At 43.3% G+C, this 14,268-nt stretch overlaps 1 protein-coding gene across 3 annotated transcripts in view; it reads right to left on the bottom strand.

The window, feature by feature from the left end:
- Nucleotides 1-813: 813 nt before the first annotated feature.
- LIMA1 (LIM domain and actin binding 1) overlaps nt 814-14,268 on the bottom strand; it is a 103,211-nt gene continuing 89,756 nt past the window's right edge. For all 3 annotated transcript variants that reach the window (XM_030939414.1, XM_010385349.2, XM_030939415.1), the window contains 2 exons: nt 6,743-6,876; nt 814-3,096 (listed from right to left, as the gene is read on the bottom strand). In XM_030939414.1, the coding sequence (XP_030795274.1) occupies nt 2,091-3,096; nt 6,743-6,876 (1,140 nt within the window). In that variant the 3' untranslated portion in view covers nt 814-2,090. The remainder of the gene's footprint in view (nt 3,097-6,742; nt 6,877-14,268) is intronic.

Genomic DNA, 14,268 nt, shown 5'->3' with positions numbered 1-14,268 from the left:
AGGAAATCCACATTTCAACCCTACCAATTAAAGAAAAAAGCCTTAACAATTGGGGCAGTTGCCTCTACAGGCAAGGATATCAATCAGTCAAAAATGCATCTGCCCACTTGGTGTGAACATCGATTTTAAACAAAGCGGGGGAAAGAAAAGCAACAGACACAATGGCTTACTCCTGTAATCCCAGCACTTTGGAAAGCAGAGGTGGGTGGTTCACAAGGTCAGGAATTTGAGACCAGTCTGGCCAACATGGTGAAACCCCGAGTCTACTGAAAATACAAGCATTAGCCAGGTGTGGTGGCAGGCGTCTGTAATCCCAGCTACTCGGGAGGTCTGAGGCAGGAGAATCACTTGAACTGGGGAGGTGGAGGTTGCAGTGAGCCAAGATCACGCCACTGCACTCCAGCCTGGGCGACAGAGCAAGACTATGTCTCAAAAAAAAAAAAACAAGTCCATTTTCAGCAGAGACATTTGGAAATCCATTCAGCATGCTAGGCATAATTGTAAGGTGAATTATTCAATGTTGAATGCTATAAACAATAAAAACCACCACTGGATTTCAAATTGGTAAAATAGCTCATTTTGAATGCACACATTAATTCTCTTGCCAAGTTGTCTGCAATTTTCCAGAAAAATTTGTCTTCCTTTAGGGAGGACTGAAATCCAAAATCAGCCCAACACTACCATCTAGTGGTGAGATGTATTGATGACGCTTCTCTTCAACTAAAAAAAGTAGTACCATTTTTTTCTTCCCAAACTGAGATCCTGAGAGACAGTAATAATGTAAAAAAAAAATGGAAGAGAAACATTGAAAAGTTCAAATTTTCATTAAAATCTTTATTGAATAAAAATGTTTCAGACTAAGCATGACTAAGAAAGCACAATGTTTTACATCTCTAAAAAATATTAAAGCTAAATCTCTAATAAATGCAGTACAAAGAAAAGCCTACAGCTTAAAACACCTCTCCCTCCCATCCATACATTTGGAATATCAATTGTGTACAACAAATGTACTCAAGTTTATAACTTCCCCAAACCTTAAGACTAGAAAATCATCCCAAGAAAAAGGCCTATAGTTGGTTTAATTTCACCCTGGGAATACTGTCTGTGATAAAAATCAATATATTTCAGAGCTAATAAGTATTTAAAAATTAGTATGTCAAAAAAAAGGACATCATAAGGGAAATACAGGGCTTAGAGGTCTGAGCTCAAATGGTGTAAGGCAGTTCTTTCTTATTCCTCCTTTAAACTCTTCACTTTGCTCTAACATGGAACATGGGGGACAGTGATCCCAAAGGTATTACTAAAATATTGCAGCTTTCAGTAAATTATGAGAAGCACAGATACAATCAGAAAAGAAAGCAATCATTTGGAGTACAGTAAATTCATTGGCAGATACAAAAGCTTATTTGGGAGATAGATCTCTCCAAGCACCAAAGAAAGTAGGTTGGTTTTTCAATTGCCTCAAAAAGTGCTCGGTTGTATTATACCTCAGGACGTCGAGTTCACGATATAGTTTAGAGAGTAGGACATAAAGTAGTAAATTCCTTATATATATCACAGCAAGAAAATTAATCTAAAAAAATTTAAAGACTAAATAAACTCTTAACAGGTAAATCCTAAAAAATTAAATTGTTATTCATTTAAAAATATACAAACTGTGCCCTTTATACTAAAGTGCATTCAGTCGTAATGTTTAGGCCCTTAAATTCCTTCTGTATATTCTCTAATTCTAAAATAGTGTGTAACAATATACTACTGATCATCTATCTACTTTAATATTGCCTTTTGGGAATATAGTAGAATCTGGGCTATTATGAGGTGGAATATTTCCCCAATTCTAAGCCTTACAGCACTTATGCATATCATCACTGCTAAAATGAAGAATTTAAGTAAAGCTATCTCTAGCATTTAGAATGTGTTTTTTTTTTTTTTTTTTTCTTTTGGTTTTAAGAAGGAATTCTTTTCCAAAGTTACTTCCAAGTAAATTACATTTCATGCTGGGATACCTGCTTATGTGCATCACACTTTGACAAAGGGCAGTGGCTCACTAACACTAACGTGAATTTAAGGCCCAGCATCATTGCAATTTGTCACTCTTCATCCTCATCCTCATCATAATACCGATTTCTCTTTATCTGTTCCTCCACAGAGAGCTCTTTGACCACTTCTCCCTCCCAGAGTTCCACATCCTGGGATTTCTGACTCTGAGTAGTGAATTCTTCAGCAAAGGTGTCATCTACAAAACTGGACCAATTTGGAGACTTGGGTTCTTGTGGAGATTGTTGTTTGAGGAAGCTGTTATCATCTTCATCAAAGTTTGCACCATTTTCTACAAGATTCTCATTCTCCAACTCCAGACTATGACCTTCCTTACTTCTCTTCCCTGTCTCTCCTTTAGATTCCTTGTTTTGCCAGGTTGTTTTTCCCACACTCCCATTCTTCTTAGAAGCCTTGGCATTTTCCACTTGTTTCCTTTCTGCAACTATTCCGCCCACAAACTCTTCACTCTGCTCTGACATGCTCCAGCCTTTCCTGATAGGTGGGGACAAAGTTTTTGGGCTCTTGACAGAGGTGCTTTGAAATGAAGCTGCTACAGTGAATGGGCGGCTTCTTTCCTTCAGTGAAGAAGATCGTCTTAGCTTCTTCAGATCCAGATCGACATCCTCAGGAACTTCAGGCTTGCTGATTTCATCTTCAGGAGGCCATTTGGGCTTTGACACTTTGATCCCTTCCTCCAAGGCACTTCCTGAACTTCCAAGTTCAGTGGGGGGTGGCCAGGCGATCCTCAGCTTCTTGGTTTCAGCTGGCTTGTCTTCCTTCTCCTGCTGAGAGGCCGCCTTGGCTTCCATACTTGCAGCGAGGACACCCACCCTAGCAATAGGGGCATCTTCTACCCCTGGGCTGTGAGAGGTCTCCCTTGCATTTGCAAGCTGGGCTGGTCTCTCCAAAATCTCTTCGTTTTCATTTTTGCTTGCCCATAGATCCTTGTGTGGTCTGTGCCCAAAGCCTTCATCATAGTTGCCCTTAGATTTAAAGAGTTGATTGAAGTGAGGCTTACAATAGATTCTTCCGTGTAAAGATGCATATGTTCCTAGACTGTCATTAAAAGAAAAAAAGCATAAAGTTAGCAAATCTTCATACTCTCACTTATACCAGGAGGCTAAAATCTGGCAATTCCAGTATTTTCAGAAGATGCTAAGTAAGAAAAAGATCTTTAAAAGCACTTTAGTGACCAGGAATTCCTTACCCCATTTTAGCACATTTGTTTTCTTATCATAACACAAAGCATGGATTGGGCACGGTGTCTCATGCCTGTAATCCCAGCACTTTGACAAGCAAAGGGTGAGAGGATCGCTTGAACCCAGGAGTTTGAGACCAGCCTGGCCAACACAGTGAGAACTCACCTCTACAAAAAAATTAAAAAATAAGCTGGGCGTGGTGGCATGTGCCTGTAGTCCCAGCTACTTGGGAAGCTGAAGTGGGAGAATCACTTGAACCCGGGAGGCAGAGGTTGCAGTGAGCTGAGACTGTACCACTGTGACAGAGTGAGACTGTGTTAAAAAAAAAAAAAAAAAAAAAGAAGAAGAAGAAAAAGAAACAACAATAATAGAAACTTTAATTCTGAGCCTTGAGAGGAATGTGGCTATGCAAGCTGGGTCACACAGCATGTAGCTGCGACTCTGTCTTTTCACTATAAATAATAAAGACCAAAGGGTACCAGAGATAAGACCCCCTCCGATCACTATCCCTCCTTTACAGAGTGATAATCTTCCTTAGAATGTAGCACTCTGTAACCAATCAAATCACTGTGGTATATGCACTGGTCTTATATGAAAAATGTCACAATCTTTGCTAAAATTTCTACGTAAGTGAAACTTCAACTTTCTCCACTTTGGAATGCTGACCCCATTCATTTGGAGTCAGTGTTTCTGGGTAGCCATCATCAAGCTTTTGTGTTTGAATTAACTCTATTCTTAATGGTGTATATACACATAAGTTTATCTTTTTTTTTTTTTTTTTTGAGAGAATCTTGATTTGTCGCCCAGGCTGGAGTGCAGTGTCACAATCTCGGCTCACTGTAACCTCTGCCTCCCAAGTTCAAGCAATTCTCCTGCCTCAGCCTCCCAAGTAGCTGGGATTACAGGAGTGCGCCACCACGCCTAGCTAATTTTTGTATTGTTTTGTTTTGTTTTATTTTGTTTGAGTCTTGCTCTGTCGCCAGGCTGGAGTGCAGTGGCATGATCTCAGCTCACTGCAACCTCCACCTCCTGGGTTCAAGTGATTCTCCTGCCTCAGCCTCCCGAGTAGCTGGGACTACAGGCGTGGGCCACCATGCACAGCTAATTTTTGTATTTTTAGTAGAGATAGGGTTTCACCATGTTGGCCAGGATGGTCTCGATCTCTTGACCCTTGATCTGCCCTCCTTGGCTTCCCAAAGTGCGGGGATTACAGGCATGAGCCACCACGCCTGGTCATTTTTGTATTTTTTAATAGAGATGGGGTTTCACCATGTTGGCCAGGCTGGTCTTGAACTCCTGGGCTCAAGTGATCTTCTGGCCTTGACCTCCAAGCGTGCTGGGATTACAGGCGTGAACCACTGCACCCAGCCTTTTTTTTTTTTTTTTTGAGTTTAGGTCTTGCTCTGTCACCCAGGCTGGAGTGCAATGGTATGATCATAGCTCACTGCAGCCTTGACCTCCAGGGCTGAAGTGATCCTCCAGCCTCAGTCTCAGCCTCCCGAAATTTTTCATAGAGATGGGGTCTCCGGCCACGTGTGGTCCCAGCACTTTGGGAGGCTGAGGTGGGTGGGTCACTGGAGGTCAGCAGTTCGAGACCAGCCTGACCAACATGGTGGTCTCTACTAAGAAATACAAAAATTGGCCAGGCACGGTGGCTCACGCCTGTAATCTCAGCACTTTGGGAGGCTGAGGGGGGTGGATTACCTGAGGTCAGGAGTTCAAGACCAGCGTGGCTAACATGGTGAAACCTCATCTCTATGAAAAGTACAAAAATTAGCCAGGCGAGGTGGCGCACGCCTGTAGTCCCAACCACTCAGGAGGCTGAGGCAGGAGAATCACTTTAACCTGGGAGGTGGAGGTTGCAGTGAGCTGAGATCATGCCACTGCACTCCAGCCTGGGCGACAGAGCAAGACTCCATCTCTGGGAAAAAAAAAAAAATTAGCTGGGTGTGGTGGTGTATACCTGTAATGCCAGATACTCAGGAGACTGAGGCATGATAATCACCTGAACCTGGGAGACAGAGGTTGCAGTGAGCCAGGATCACGCCACTGCACTCCAGCCTGGGCAACAGAGTGAGACTCTATCTCAAAAAGAAAAACCAGATGGGGTCTCTCTATGTTACCCAGGCTAGTCCTGAACTCCTGGCCTCAAGTGATTCTCCTACCTGGGCACTCCCAAAGTGCTAGGATTATAGGTGTGAGCCACCACATCTAGATATAAGCTGTGATTAATAGAAGAACAGTGAGGAGTTGACAGGAGGTAGTTTTTCCCTAATGTCAGCCCTAGACAAGCCTTTAGGAGATTTGGTGTCTCTTGCAGGATGATAAATTTTATCCTTTTAAAGTTTTTTCCCTTAAATTAAGAACCGTTCTGAAGAGTGACAAATTTTAAAGGGGGTATAAAATGGCAGCATTTCCACAAAAGAAATAAGGTGCTTTAGGCCAGATGCCGTGGCTCACACCTATAATCCCAGCACTTTGGGAGGTCGAGGCAGGTGGATCTGCAGGTCAGGAGATTGAGACCGTCCTGGCTAACATGGTGAAACCTCGTCTCTACTAAAAATACAAAAAATTAGCTGGGCATGGTGGCACGTGCCTGTAGTCCCATACTCAGGAGACTGAGGCAGGAGAATCGCTTGAACCCAGGAGGCGGAGATTGCAATGAGCTGAGATGGCTCCACGGCACTCCAGCCTGGGCAACAGGGCGAGACTCCACCTCAACAACAACAAAAAAAGGTGCTTTGGAGAAAAAATTAAGAGTGGGCAGAAAAAGAACTAGTGAGTGGAAGTTACTGAGGTACACTTTGGCTCCATGTTTGGAGAAGCTGTCTAGCTAGAGCTATCTAATAGCTAGAAATGTCATGCAGATGCCAAAACATCTTTCAAGAGCATTTTAGGAGGGATTGCTTGGGAAGGAAAGCTGGAAAAAGTGACATCTTGGTTAATTCCTTCTGTAAGACTCTGTGATTAAAATGAGTTAATTTGGAATGTTTCCCCAATTTGTCACATTTATATTTGCACTTTGAGTTACTTGGAAGAAATGATATGTAGCAACTATTTTCTCGGAAATAAAGTGAGGCAACATAGAGAAAAAGACATGCTCTCCAGGGGTCATTATTATTGCCATTATTATCATTTATACAGTGGTTAAGACAAGTAAGGGCTTAAGCAAGTAACCTCTTGAGATTTCTTAACTTTGTGATTCTATGATACCAAGGGAAAACATTCTATTAAATTAGGTCACTGGGGGTTTTACCTGCAACTCATATTATTTAAACTTCGGTTCTAACATGTAAATTAACATATCAATATACCAAGAAGTTCCAAATACCATCATTATTTGGTATGAAAGACTTGTCACTAAATGATGCTTTTTACTTTATTCAAGAGCCTTCAACAGAACATCATTAGCACAGTAGCTTTTTAGCACCAGTGCTCTAAAAGCCAAAGACTCCCTTAAGAGTTCCAGTTACAGAGAAACAACTTGTTTTGGGCTGGCTTACCTGAGTTTGTTGTTGCAATAGGAGCAACGGAAGCAGCTGATGTGAAACACCTGCTGGTTGGCCAAGAGACGCTCCATTGGATAGACTGTCTTCTGACATTCCACGCAGGTCTCTCTTGCAGGTGCCTGAAACTTCTAGGAAAAGGAAAAAGACAACTTTAGCATGGGCAGCGATGAGTTAGCACTATCTTGAGATGGGCCCTAGAATTTACTTTGTCTAAGGGCTCTCTTAGCTGGTCAGTCAATTCTTATGGAGCACTAAACCTGCTACCATTCTATCAGCTGACTCTTTAAAGCCAAGAGGCTCTCTTGATATTCCCTTCCCAAACTGTCTGGCTGCTCTAAATGCAGCAGCCACCAAAGATAGATGGAGCTAGGTCTGGATTGCAAAGAAAGGCTTAGACAAGTCATGACCCACATAAAAAAATGTTAGGAGCAGGGGATTGGGGAAGGGACAGGGAAGGGATGGGGGAGGGGCAGGGATTAGGAGAAAATGTTATCACACACAGAAGAAAGAAGTTTGATTCAAGTGCCAAGTAAACACAAGACAGATTCTAAAGGGGATAAATTTCAAGGAGAGGAAGAACATTTGACTTTGGGAATAAGGAAAGACATTTCAGTAAAGTCCCTTTTATTCTCCTCTGCTTATAATCTTGATTTGTTCAATCAACTAGACATAATATTTTTAAACAAGTCAAAACTGACACACAAGTGGAACAATTTATAAGAGACACAAACTATTTTATTAGGACACCAGAAGGAAGCATAACCCATTAAAGCTATAGGTTTTATAATACTTCTAAAAACCAATGGAGAGAAAAATGGAAGCAATGGGAAATGCACTGGTTAATGTATTAATGACAGGGAGTTCATGGACTGTTTGTAAAGTTGGAACAAACATGGGCACAGTGGTTCTACCTGACAAACTCAGTCCTAAAGAATATAAAACAGTTGGTATTCTAGCACTGGTAAAAGCCAGAACTCCAAAAATATTATAAGCTTTTACACGATAAGAAATACTTACATTGGCTGGGCACGGTGGCTCATGCCTGTAATCCCAGCACTTTAGGAAGCTGAGGCGGGCAGATCACAAGGTCAGGAGTTCGAGACCAGCCTGGCCAACATGGTGAAACCCCGTCTCCAGTAAAAATACAAAAATTAGCCAGGCATGGTGGTGCGCTCCTGTAATCCCAGCTACTCGGGAGGCTGAGGCAAGAGAATGGCATGAACCCGGGAGGTGGAGCTTGCAGAGAGCCGAGATTGCACCACTGCATTCCAGCCTGGGTGACAGAGCAACTCCGTCTCAAAAAAAAAAAGGAATAGTTACATGGCTACTTAGGGGTGGGGAGGAGGTGAGAATACAAAGTCCCTAGGTGTATGGGAGTTAACCCTTGACTTGTCCAACACAAACACCTCAACCAGTAGATGCAGGAGGCAGCTTAGGTGGCCAGGAAGCTTTCATAGGCAATTAGGAGGTGCTTTTGCTGCCGCGATCAGCCTGGATTCACCAGAAAATACATGATGGTAAGTAATGCAAATTAATCCCAAGGCCCAGGACCTGGATAGTTAAGCCTAAAATGAACCAGGTTATGGGCAAGATAGAATTTTGAGTAAAAAAAACCCAAAACAGGCTGGGTGCAGTGTCTCACACCCATAATCCCACACTTTGGGAGGCTGAGATGGGCAGATCACGAGGTCAGGATTTCAAGACCAGCCTGGCCAACATATTGAAACCCCGTCTCTACTAAAAATACAAAAATTAGCCGGGCATGGTGGCATGTGCCTGTAGTCCCAGCTACTCGGGAGGCTGAGGCAGGAGAATCGCTTGAACCTGGGAGGTGGAAGTTGCAGTGAGCTGAGATTGAGCTACTGCACTCCAGCTTGGGCAACAGAGTGAGACTTCGTCTCAAAACAAAAAAAAACCCCAAAAGAGGCCCATAAAAATTCAGACTGCTGGTTCACTTGCCACATGATTCACTAGGAGGTAAAGCAAAAAATAAAAATGGTTTTCCAAGTAGATATGGGCAGGAAATGAGAGCAGAAAATGTGCATAAAATGAAAATAAATCTATAAAAGGAAGTTTAATAAAATTAGTGGTAGACTCCCAAGTAGTGCCCAAGGGATTTCAGAAGGAAGGAACAAAGCTGAGCGGAAATGGCTAGTTACCAGGACTCTGCTTCATTCTAGGGGCAGTGTCCTAAAAAGAAACATCTAAAGAATCAAAAGACCACAGGTTACAAACTAGTTTATCAAGCATAAGGGAGGTGTTGAAATATGACTAAATGTTATTGTAATGAATGTTGTTGCAAGTAATTAACACATTTTAGTATCTGGAGCTCTGAATTCTTTTTTTCTTATATGGACATTGCTAAATGGAGATATCTTTGCAGGGTTTTAATGAAGTTTTCTCTAAAAGGACTAGGTCTTTGTCTAGGTAGGAGATAAACTGGCCAGGTGCGGTGGCCCACGCCTGTAATCCCAGCACTTTGGGAGGCCAAGGCAGGTGGATCACTTGAGGTCAGGAGTTCCAGACTAGCCTGGCCAACATGGTGAAACCCTGTCTCTACAGAAAATGCAAACATTAGCTGGGTGTGGTGGCAGGCGCCTGTAATCCCAGCTACTCGAGAGGCTGAGGCACAAGAATTACTTGAACCCAGGAAGCGGAGGTTGCAAAGAGCTGAGATCTCACCACTGCCCTCCAGCCTTGGAGACAGGGCAAGACTTTGTCTCAAAAACAACAACAAAAGGAGAGATGTTAAAAAGCAGAATAGGCCGGGCGCGGTGGCTCAGGCCTGTAATCCCAGCACTTTGGGAGGCCAAGGTGGGTGGATCACAAAGTCAAGAGATCGAGACCATCCTGGACAACATAGTGAAACCCCATCTCTACTAAAAAATACAAAAATTAGCTGGGCATGGTGGCATGGGCCTATAGTCCCAGCTACTCGGGAGGCTGAGGCTGGAGAATCACTTGAACCTGGGAGGCACAGGTTGCAGTGAGCCGAGATTGTGCCACTACACTCCAGCCTGGCGACACAGTGAGACTCCATCTCAAAAAAAAAAAAAAAAAAAAAAAAGCAGAATAAATTTTTGGTGTAATAGTATAATGGAAGCTATTGGAGAGAGCCTGTGCAAATCATAACTCACATAATGTAAAAGTAGGACAAATGTATTTATCAGATTAAAAGTCATTTTCAGTTGCAGAAAGGGAATTCTGCTTTTTTTTTTTTTTTTTTTTTTTTGAGACAGACTCTCGCTCTGTCACCCAGACTGGAGTGCAGTGGTGCAATCTCGGCTCACTGCAAGCTCTGCCTCCTGGGTTCAAGCGATTCTCCTGCCTCAGCCTCCTGAGTAGCTGGGATTACAGGCGTGCGCCACCACACCCGGCTATTTTTTGTATTTTTAGTAGAGATGGGGTTTCACCATGTTGGCCAGGCTGGTCTTGAACGCCTGACCTCAGGTGGTCCTCCCACCTCGGCCTCCCAAAGTGCTGGGATTACAGGCATGAGCCACTGTGCCCAGCCTGGAATTCTGTATTTTTAACACTTGAAATAGATGTAGGAGAGTAAGTGCTCATTCTGGTCAGTAGACACAGCAGGAGACAGACACTTTACATGGGATAAGAGTAGATGGATACTGTTCCGCTAAAGGGGAATGGAAGGACGCAGAGCATGCCTCCACCACAAATACACGAAGGGGAGGCACACACTGTGGGACGGGGAAGCAGCCCAGGGAACAGAAGGAAAGGAGAACCTGTGAGAAAGCTGAAAGTTGAGCTCACATTAGGAGGAAAGTGGAAGGCAGGAGCAGAAATTAGGTACCGGGAGCAGGAGGCAGAAGCTGGAAGAGACAAACAGGAACCTTTAATGAATACACAGCATTTGGCGTGCCCTGGAGAGCTTTACTGCAGCTGAGCTGAAACTCAGAGACTCAGATCCAAGAATAAGACCACATTTTTCTTTTTTTCCTTTTTAAGTAACTCTGCTAATCATGGCAAAATCAGCCTCACTCGTATCTACCTGAGGCTGGAACATATCCCAGCTCAGGAGAGCGAGCTTTTATGAGTCTTCACCCACACAAGGAATGTCTCATTAACAATTCTTTAGTGTCTTACTACCTCCCACACCTGACCCACATCGGCTGTCTCTTTAATAGAGCCTTCACCCACATGGAGCGAAAAGTCTGTCTTCCTCCTTAACATCAAGTTAATAGATTGCTAGCTCACATAATTGACTAACCTCAAGCTTCTAACTAGCCAGACCTATCAGAGTCCCATTATTCCTATTCATTTCTCACGTCAACCCTTTTCAATATTATTTAAGGTTTACGCAGCAGCTGCTGCCTAAGGGCCCCTTCTAGTTTCATAAAGACAAGAGGGTCCCGACATGGTAAAATGCCAACTCACAGCAGCTCCGGCTGTGCCTCCCCTTTATTTTCTCTGTCCTGGGCTCTCAGCCACTTTTCTGTAATTGCCCCCATGTCTATTCAGACAACAGGAAGCATAGTCAGTGCCCAAAAATCTCTACCATTATCACAGGCCTGGCATACATCCTGCCCATGCCTTCATGGCATGCTCAGACTTGGCACAGCCATGTTTAAAACACTGCCAATATGACAATGTTAGACATTTTTTATCTTCACAATATATTTTTTCAGTTAGTAAGAGATTTTTTTTCATTCCCCTTCTCCCACCTTTTGCCCCTACCAACTAGAAAGTTAAACACCAGGTGTCTTATCAAAGTTCACATAGTCAGTATCAGAATTAGAATTAAAACTGTAAGAGAATAGCCTGTTGCATGGCAAGAGTGATGCCATCTTGGAGTGAAACCACCATGCTAACTGGTGGTTTGACTCCTGCATACCAAGGTGTTCTGCAGCAAAGTTTTTAAACAATGCCTGTAGCATAGATTATCCCTCATAAAAGAAATAGTGCCCAGAGCATAGACAACCCCTCATAAAGATGCTTATCCAATCGCTCCAGTGATAAGTTTTGTGAGAAAGTCAAGCGTGACCAGCTGCACATGTTTTATCCTAAAACCTTGCTATATAAAGGATATTTTCTGGAGAGCTGGTTCAGGGATCCACTGTCTCATGGCCTCCTAAACATCACTTCTGTTCATAAGCTCCTATTAAATGTTCCTTTCTGAGAAACTGGATTTGTCAGCCTCTTCCTTTGGCTTCTCAGCTCCCTCAGCCTTTGTGGGTAGGTCTGCATAGAGCTGCTCACTGCACAAACTCAGAACTCCTGACTCACAAACCAAGAGAGCATTTTCTAAATTGTCCTGGAATGTTAAATTTCCACAACCAAGGGAAACTCTTTGGGGAGGAGAGCAGATGCTAACCCAAATGAAATTAATCCTGCTACAGCAATTTGAACAAACTATGGTCTTCCCTTTGTTTCAAATAAAAAATATGCAGATAATATCTTCAGGATATTCTAGAATGAATGAGGTAATCTATAAATAATTGATGTTCATAAATACTGTCTTTCCCATTTGAGGGATATTATAGACTCTCTGTTGATTACCATCCACTTAAAGATATTTTTCTAACAAATTTGCATGGCTTCATTTACATTCTTTTACCCTCTTGTCTCATATATTTTTTAGTCTAATAAAGGCCCCAGTTGTGGTGTGTGTGGGAGGGAGGGGGGAGCAGCTGACAACAGACATTGATGTTAACTAGCCTTTACACATAGTGAAAGAAGATGAAAATTCTGTATTGATGTCAAGCCTCTATTCCTCAGAATACCACAAAATGCCTTTCATTCCTTCCAATTTGTGTAAAATATCTGGGTAATGAAACTGAAATTCTTCACCACACAGCAATGGTTGGACCAGCTGTGCAGCCTTAACCCTTCCTCTGGTTTTCCGTAAAACTCTTTGTGAAAGCATTTTGGGGAATGTTCATATCTTAAATAGAGTGCTCTCCACAGAGAAGAAAGGACAGTCCTCTGAAAAGGCAGTAATAGTGAGTAAGTGAGAAAAGATTCTAGATGCTCTTCTAGCATAATTTTGACAGCTTTGCAAACCAGCATAAAACCTCCCACTGTGTCTCCAGGGGGAGGAACAGCTGGCACGACACTGAGAGGGGCAGTGCAGTGTGTGCCGCCCTCTCACACAGACTGCCATGTTCTCTCTCAACACCCATCAGCAGAATGCTGTGAGGAGGCCTGGGACTTGGTTGTCCCGGGCATACTGAGGGCAGACGGTTGTTCCCTAGGGCCAGTCACATCTTGCCTCTTCCTCCTCTATCCTCTCCTCTGGGAACATTTAGGGGATGATTTCTTTCAAATGGGAGGACATAAAGCCTAAGAGATCTCTGAGTCTCTTGAAGTAGAAAGGGCCTGATGCTTCTCACAGGGTCCACTAAGCTCTGCTCTCAGAATAACACCCTTTTTGAGAATGAACCTGTAACTTCATTGGTACCAAGTCTTACCAACTAAGCTCTGTGGCCAGTGTTCAAAGTGTACAGAATCCTTAAAGACCTCCATCATTTTTTACTTTATTGAGCTAAAATATGAAATGAATTGAGTCTGTACCTTAGATGTCCTCTTTTCAATAACAGGCACTAAGAAACAGTTTTTTCCAGGATGTGTGGGATCCAAAAATCTATTCTGAGTGAACAAGTTTATTCTTAGCTGTATGTAATTTCCCAAAGTGGAGAAACAACTTCTGTTCATAGTCTGCAGCCATGAGACCAGTTCTGCCAGCAGGTCTTCCTATAAACATTTACTAAAGTATCTATATATTTGCCTGCAGACTGTAAAGGGGAACTCTGAGGAAGAGCAAATAAATTGCCCTTAAATAACAGTGGAGATGTAACTGGGTTCTACCAGGCTCTGTACACTATGATCATCTGAGCTCTGGACCACAGGCAAACAGCCAGGCCCGTTTACTCTGGTCCTTACACAATGCTCAAAACCCGAGGTATGTGTCTATGCAGGCAGGGCCGTCTGCATTCTACTGCTGAGTGACCAGTGCCAAAGGAGTAGGCATGGGTCTGAGGCAGACACAGAGACAGTTTTACCTCCGTTTCCTCTCCCTGGTGCCAAAGGAGACCTAAGTGAGGTGTGCCCCTTCACACACCACTCGTCCGCTCAGACCATGAAACTTGAGTGGGGTGGGATCCCTATCCTGGACAAGGAAGTCTGGCCAAGCAGTCAAAGGAGGGATGCGAGACTGCATTGAGAATTCACATAGTCACAAGAACAGATTCTGGTTCTTAAATTTCCCCAGGTCCTGAGTTATACAGAATCCATCACCAAGTTAGATTTGCTAGCCGTTCTTGATCCCCAGCCATGACCTGAGCACTCACATCTAGGCAGCATTGCTGTCAGAGAGGAAAGTAACCCTGTGGGGTCTGCTACTTTGTGAGACTCCAGATTCTGACAGAGAAAGTGCTGATGGCAGCATCAGCCAACCTTCAAGGCCAGAACACAGCCATGTGGAGCACATGTGCAGATTCAGTCACCATGATCCTGCCCATTCTTCTTGGACTTGCTTTCTCTTTCTGCTTTCTTTACCTTTT

The sequence above is a fragment of the Rhinopithecus roxellana genome, chromosome 10, assembly GCF_007565055.1.
Source record: "Rhinopithecus roxellana isolate Shanxi Qingling chromosome 10, ASM756505v1, whole genome shotgun sequence".
NCBI classification, from domain to species: Eukaryota; Metazoa; Chordata; class Mammalia; order Primates; family Cercopithecidae; genus Rhinopithecus; species Rhinopithecus roxellana.
The sequence above is the reverse complement of the archived record's forward strand: the minus strand, read 5'-3'. Positions and strand labels throughout refer to the sequence as shown.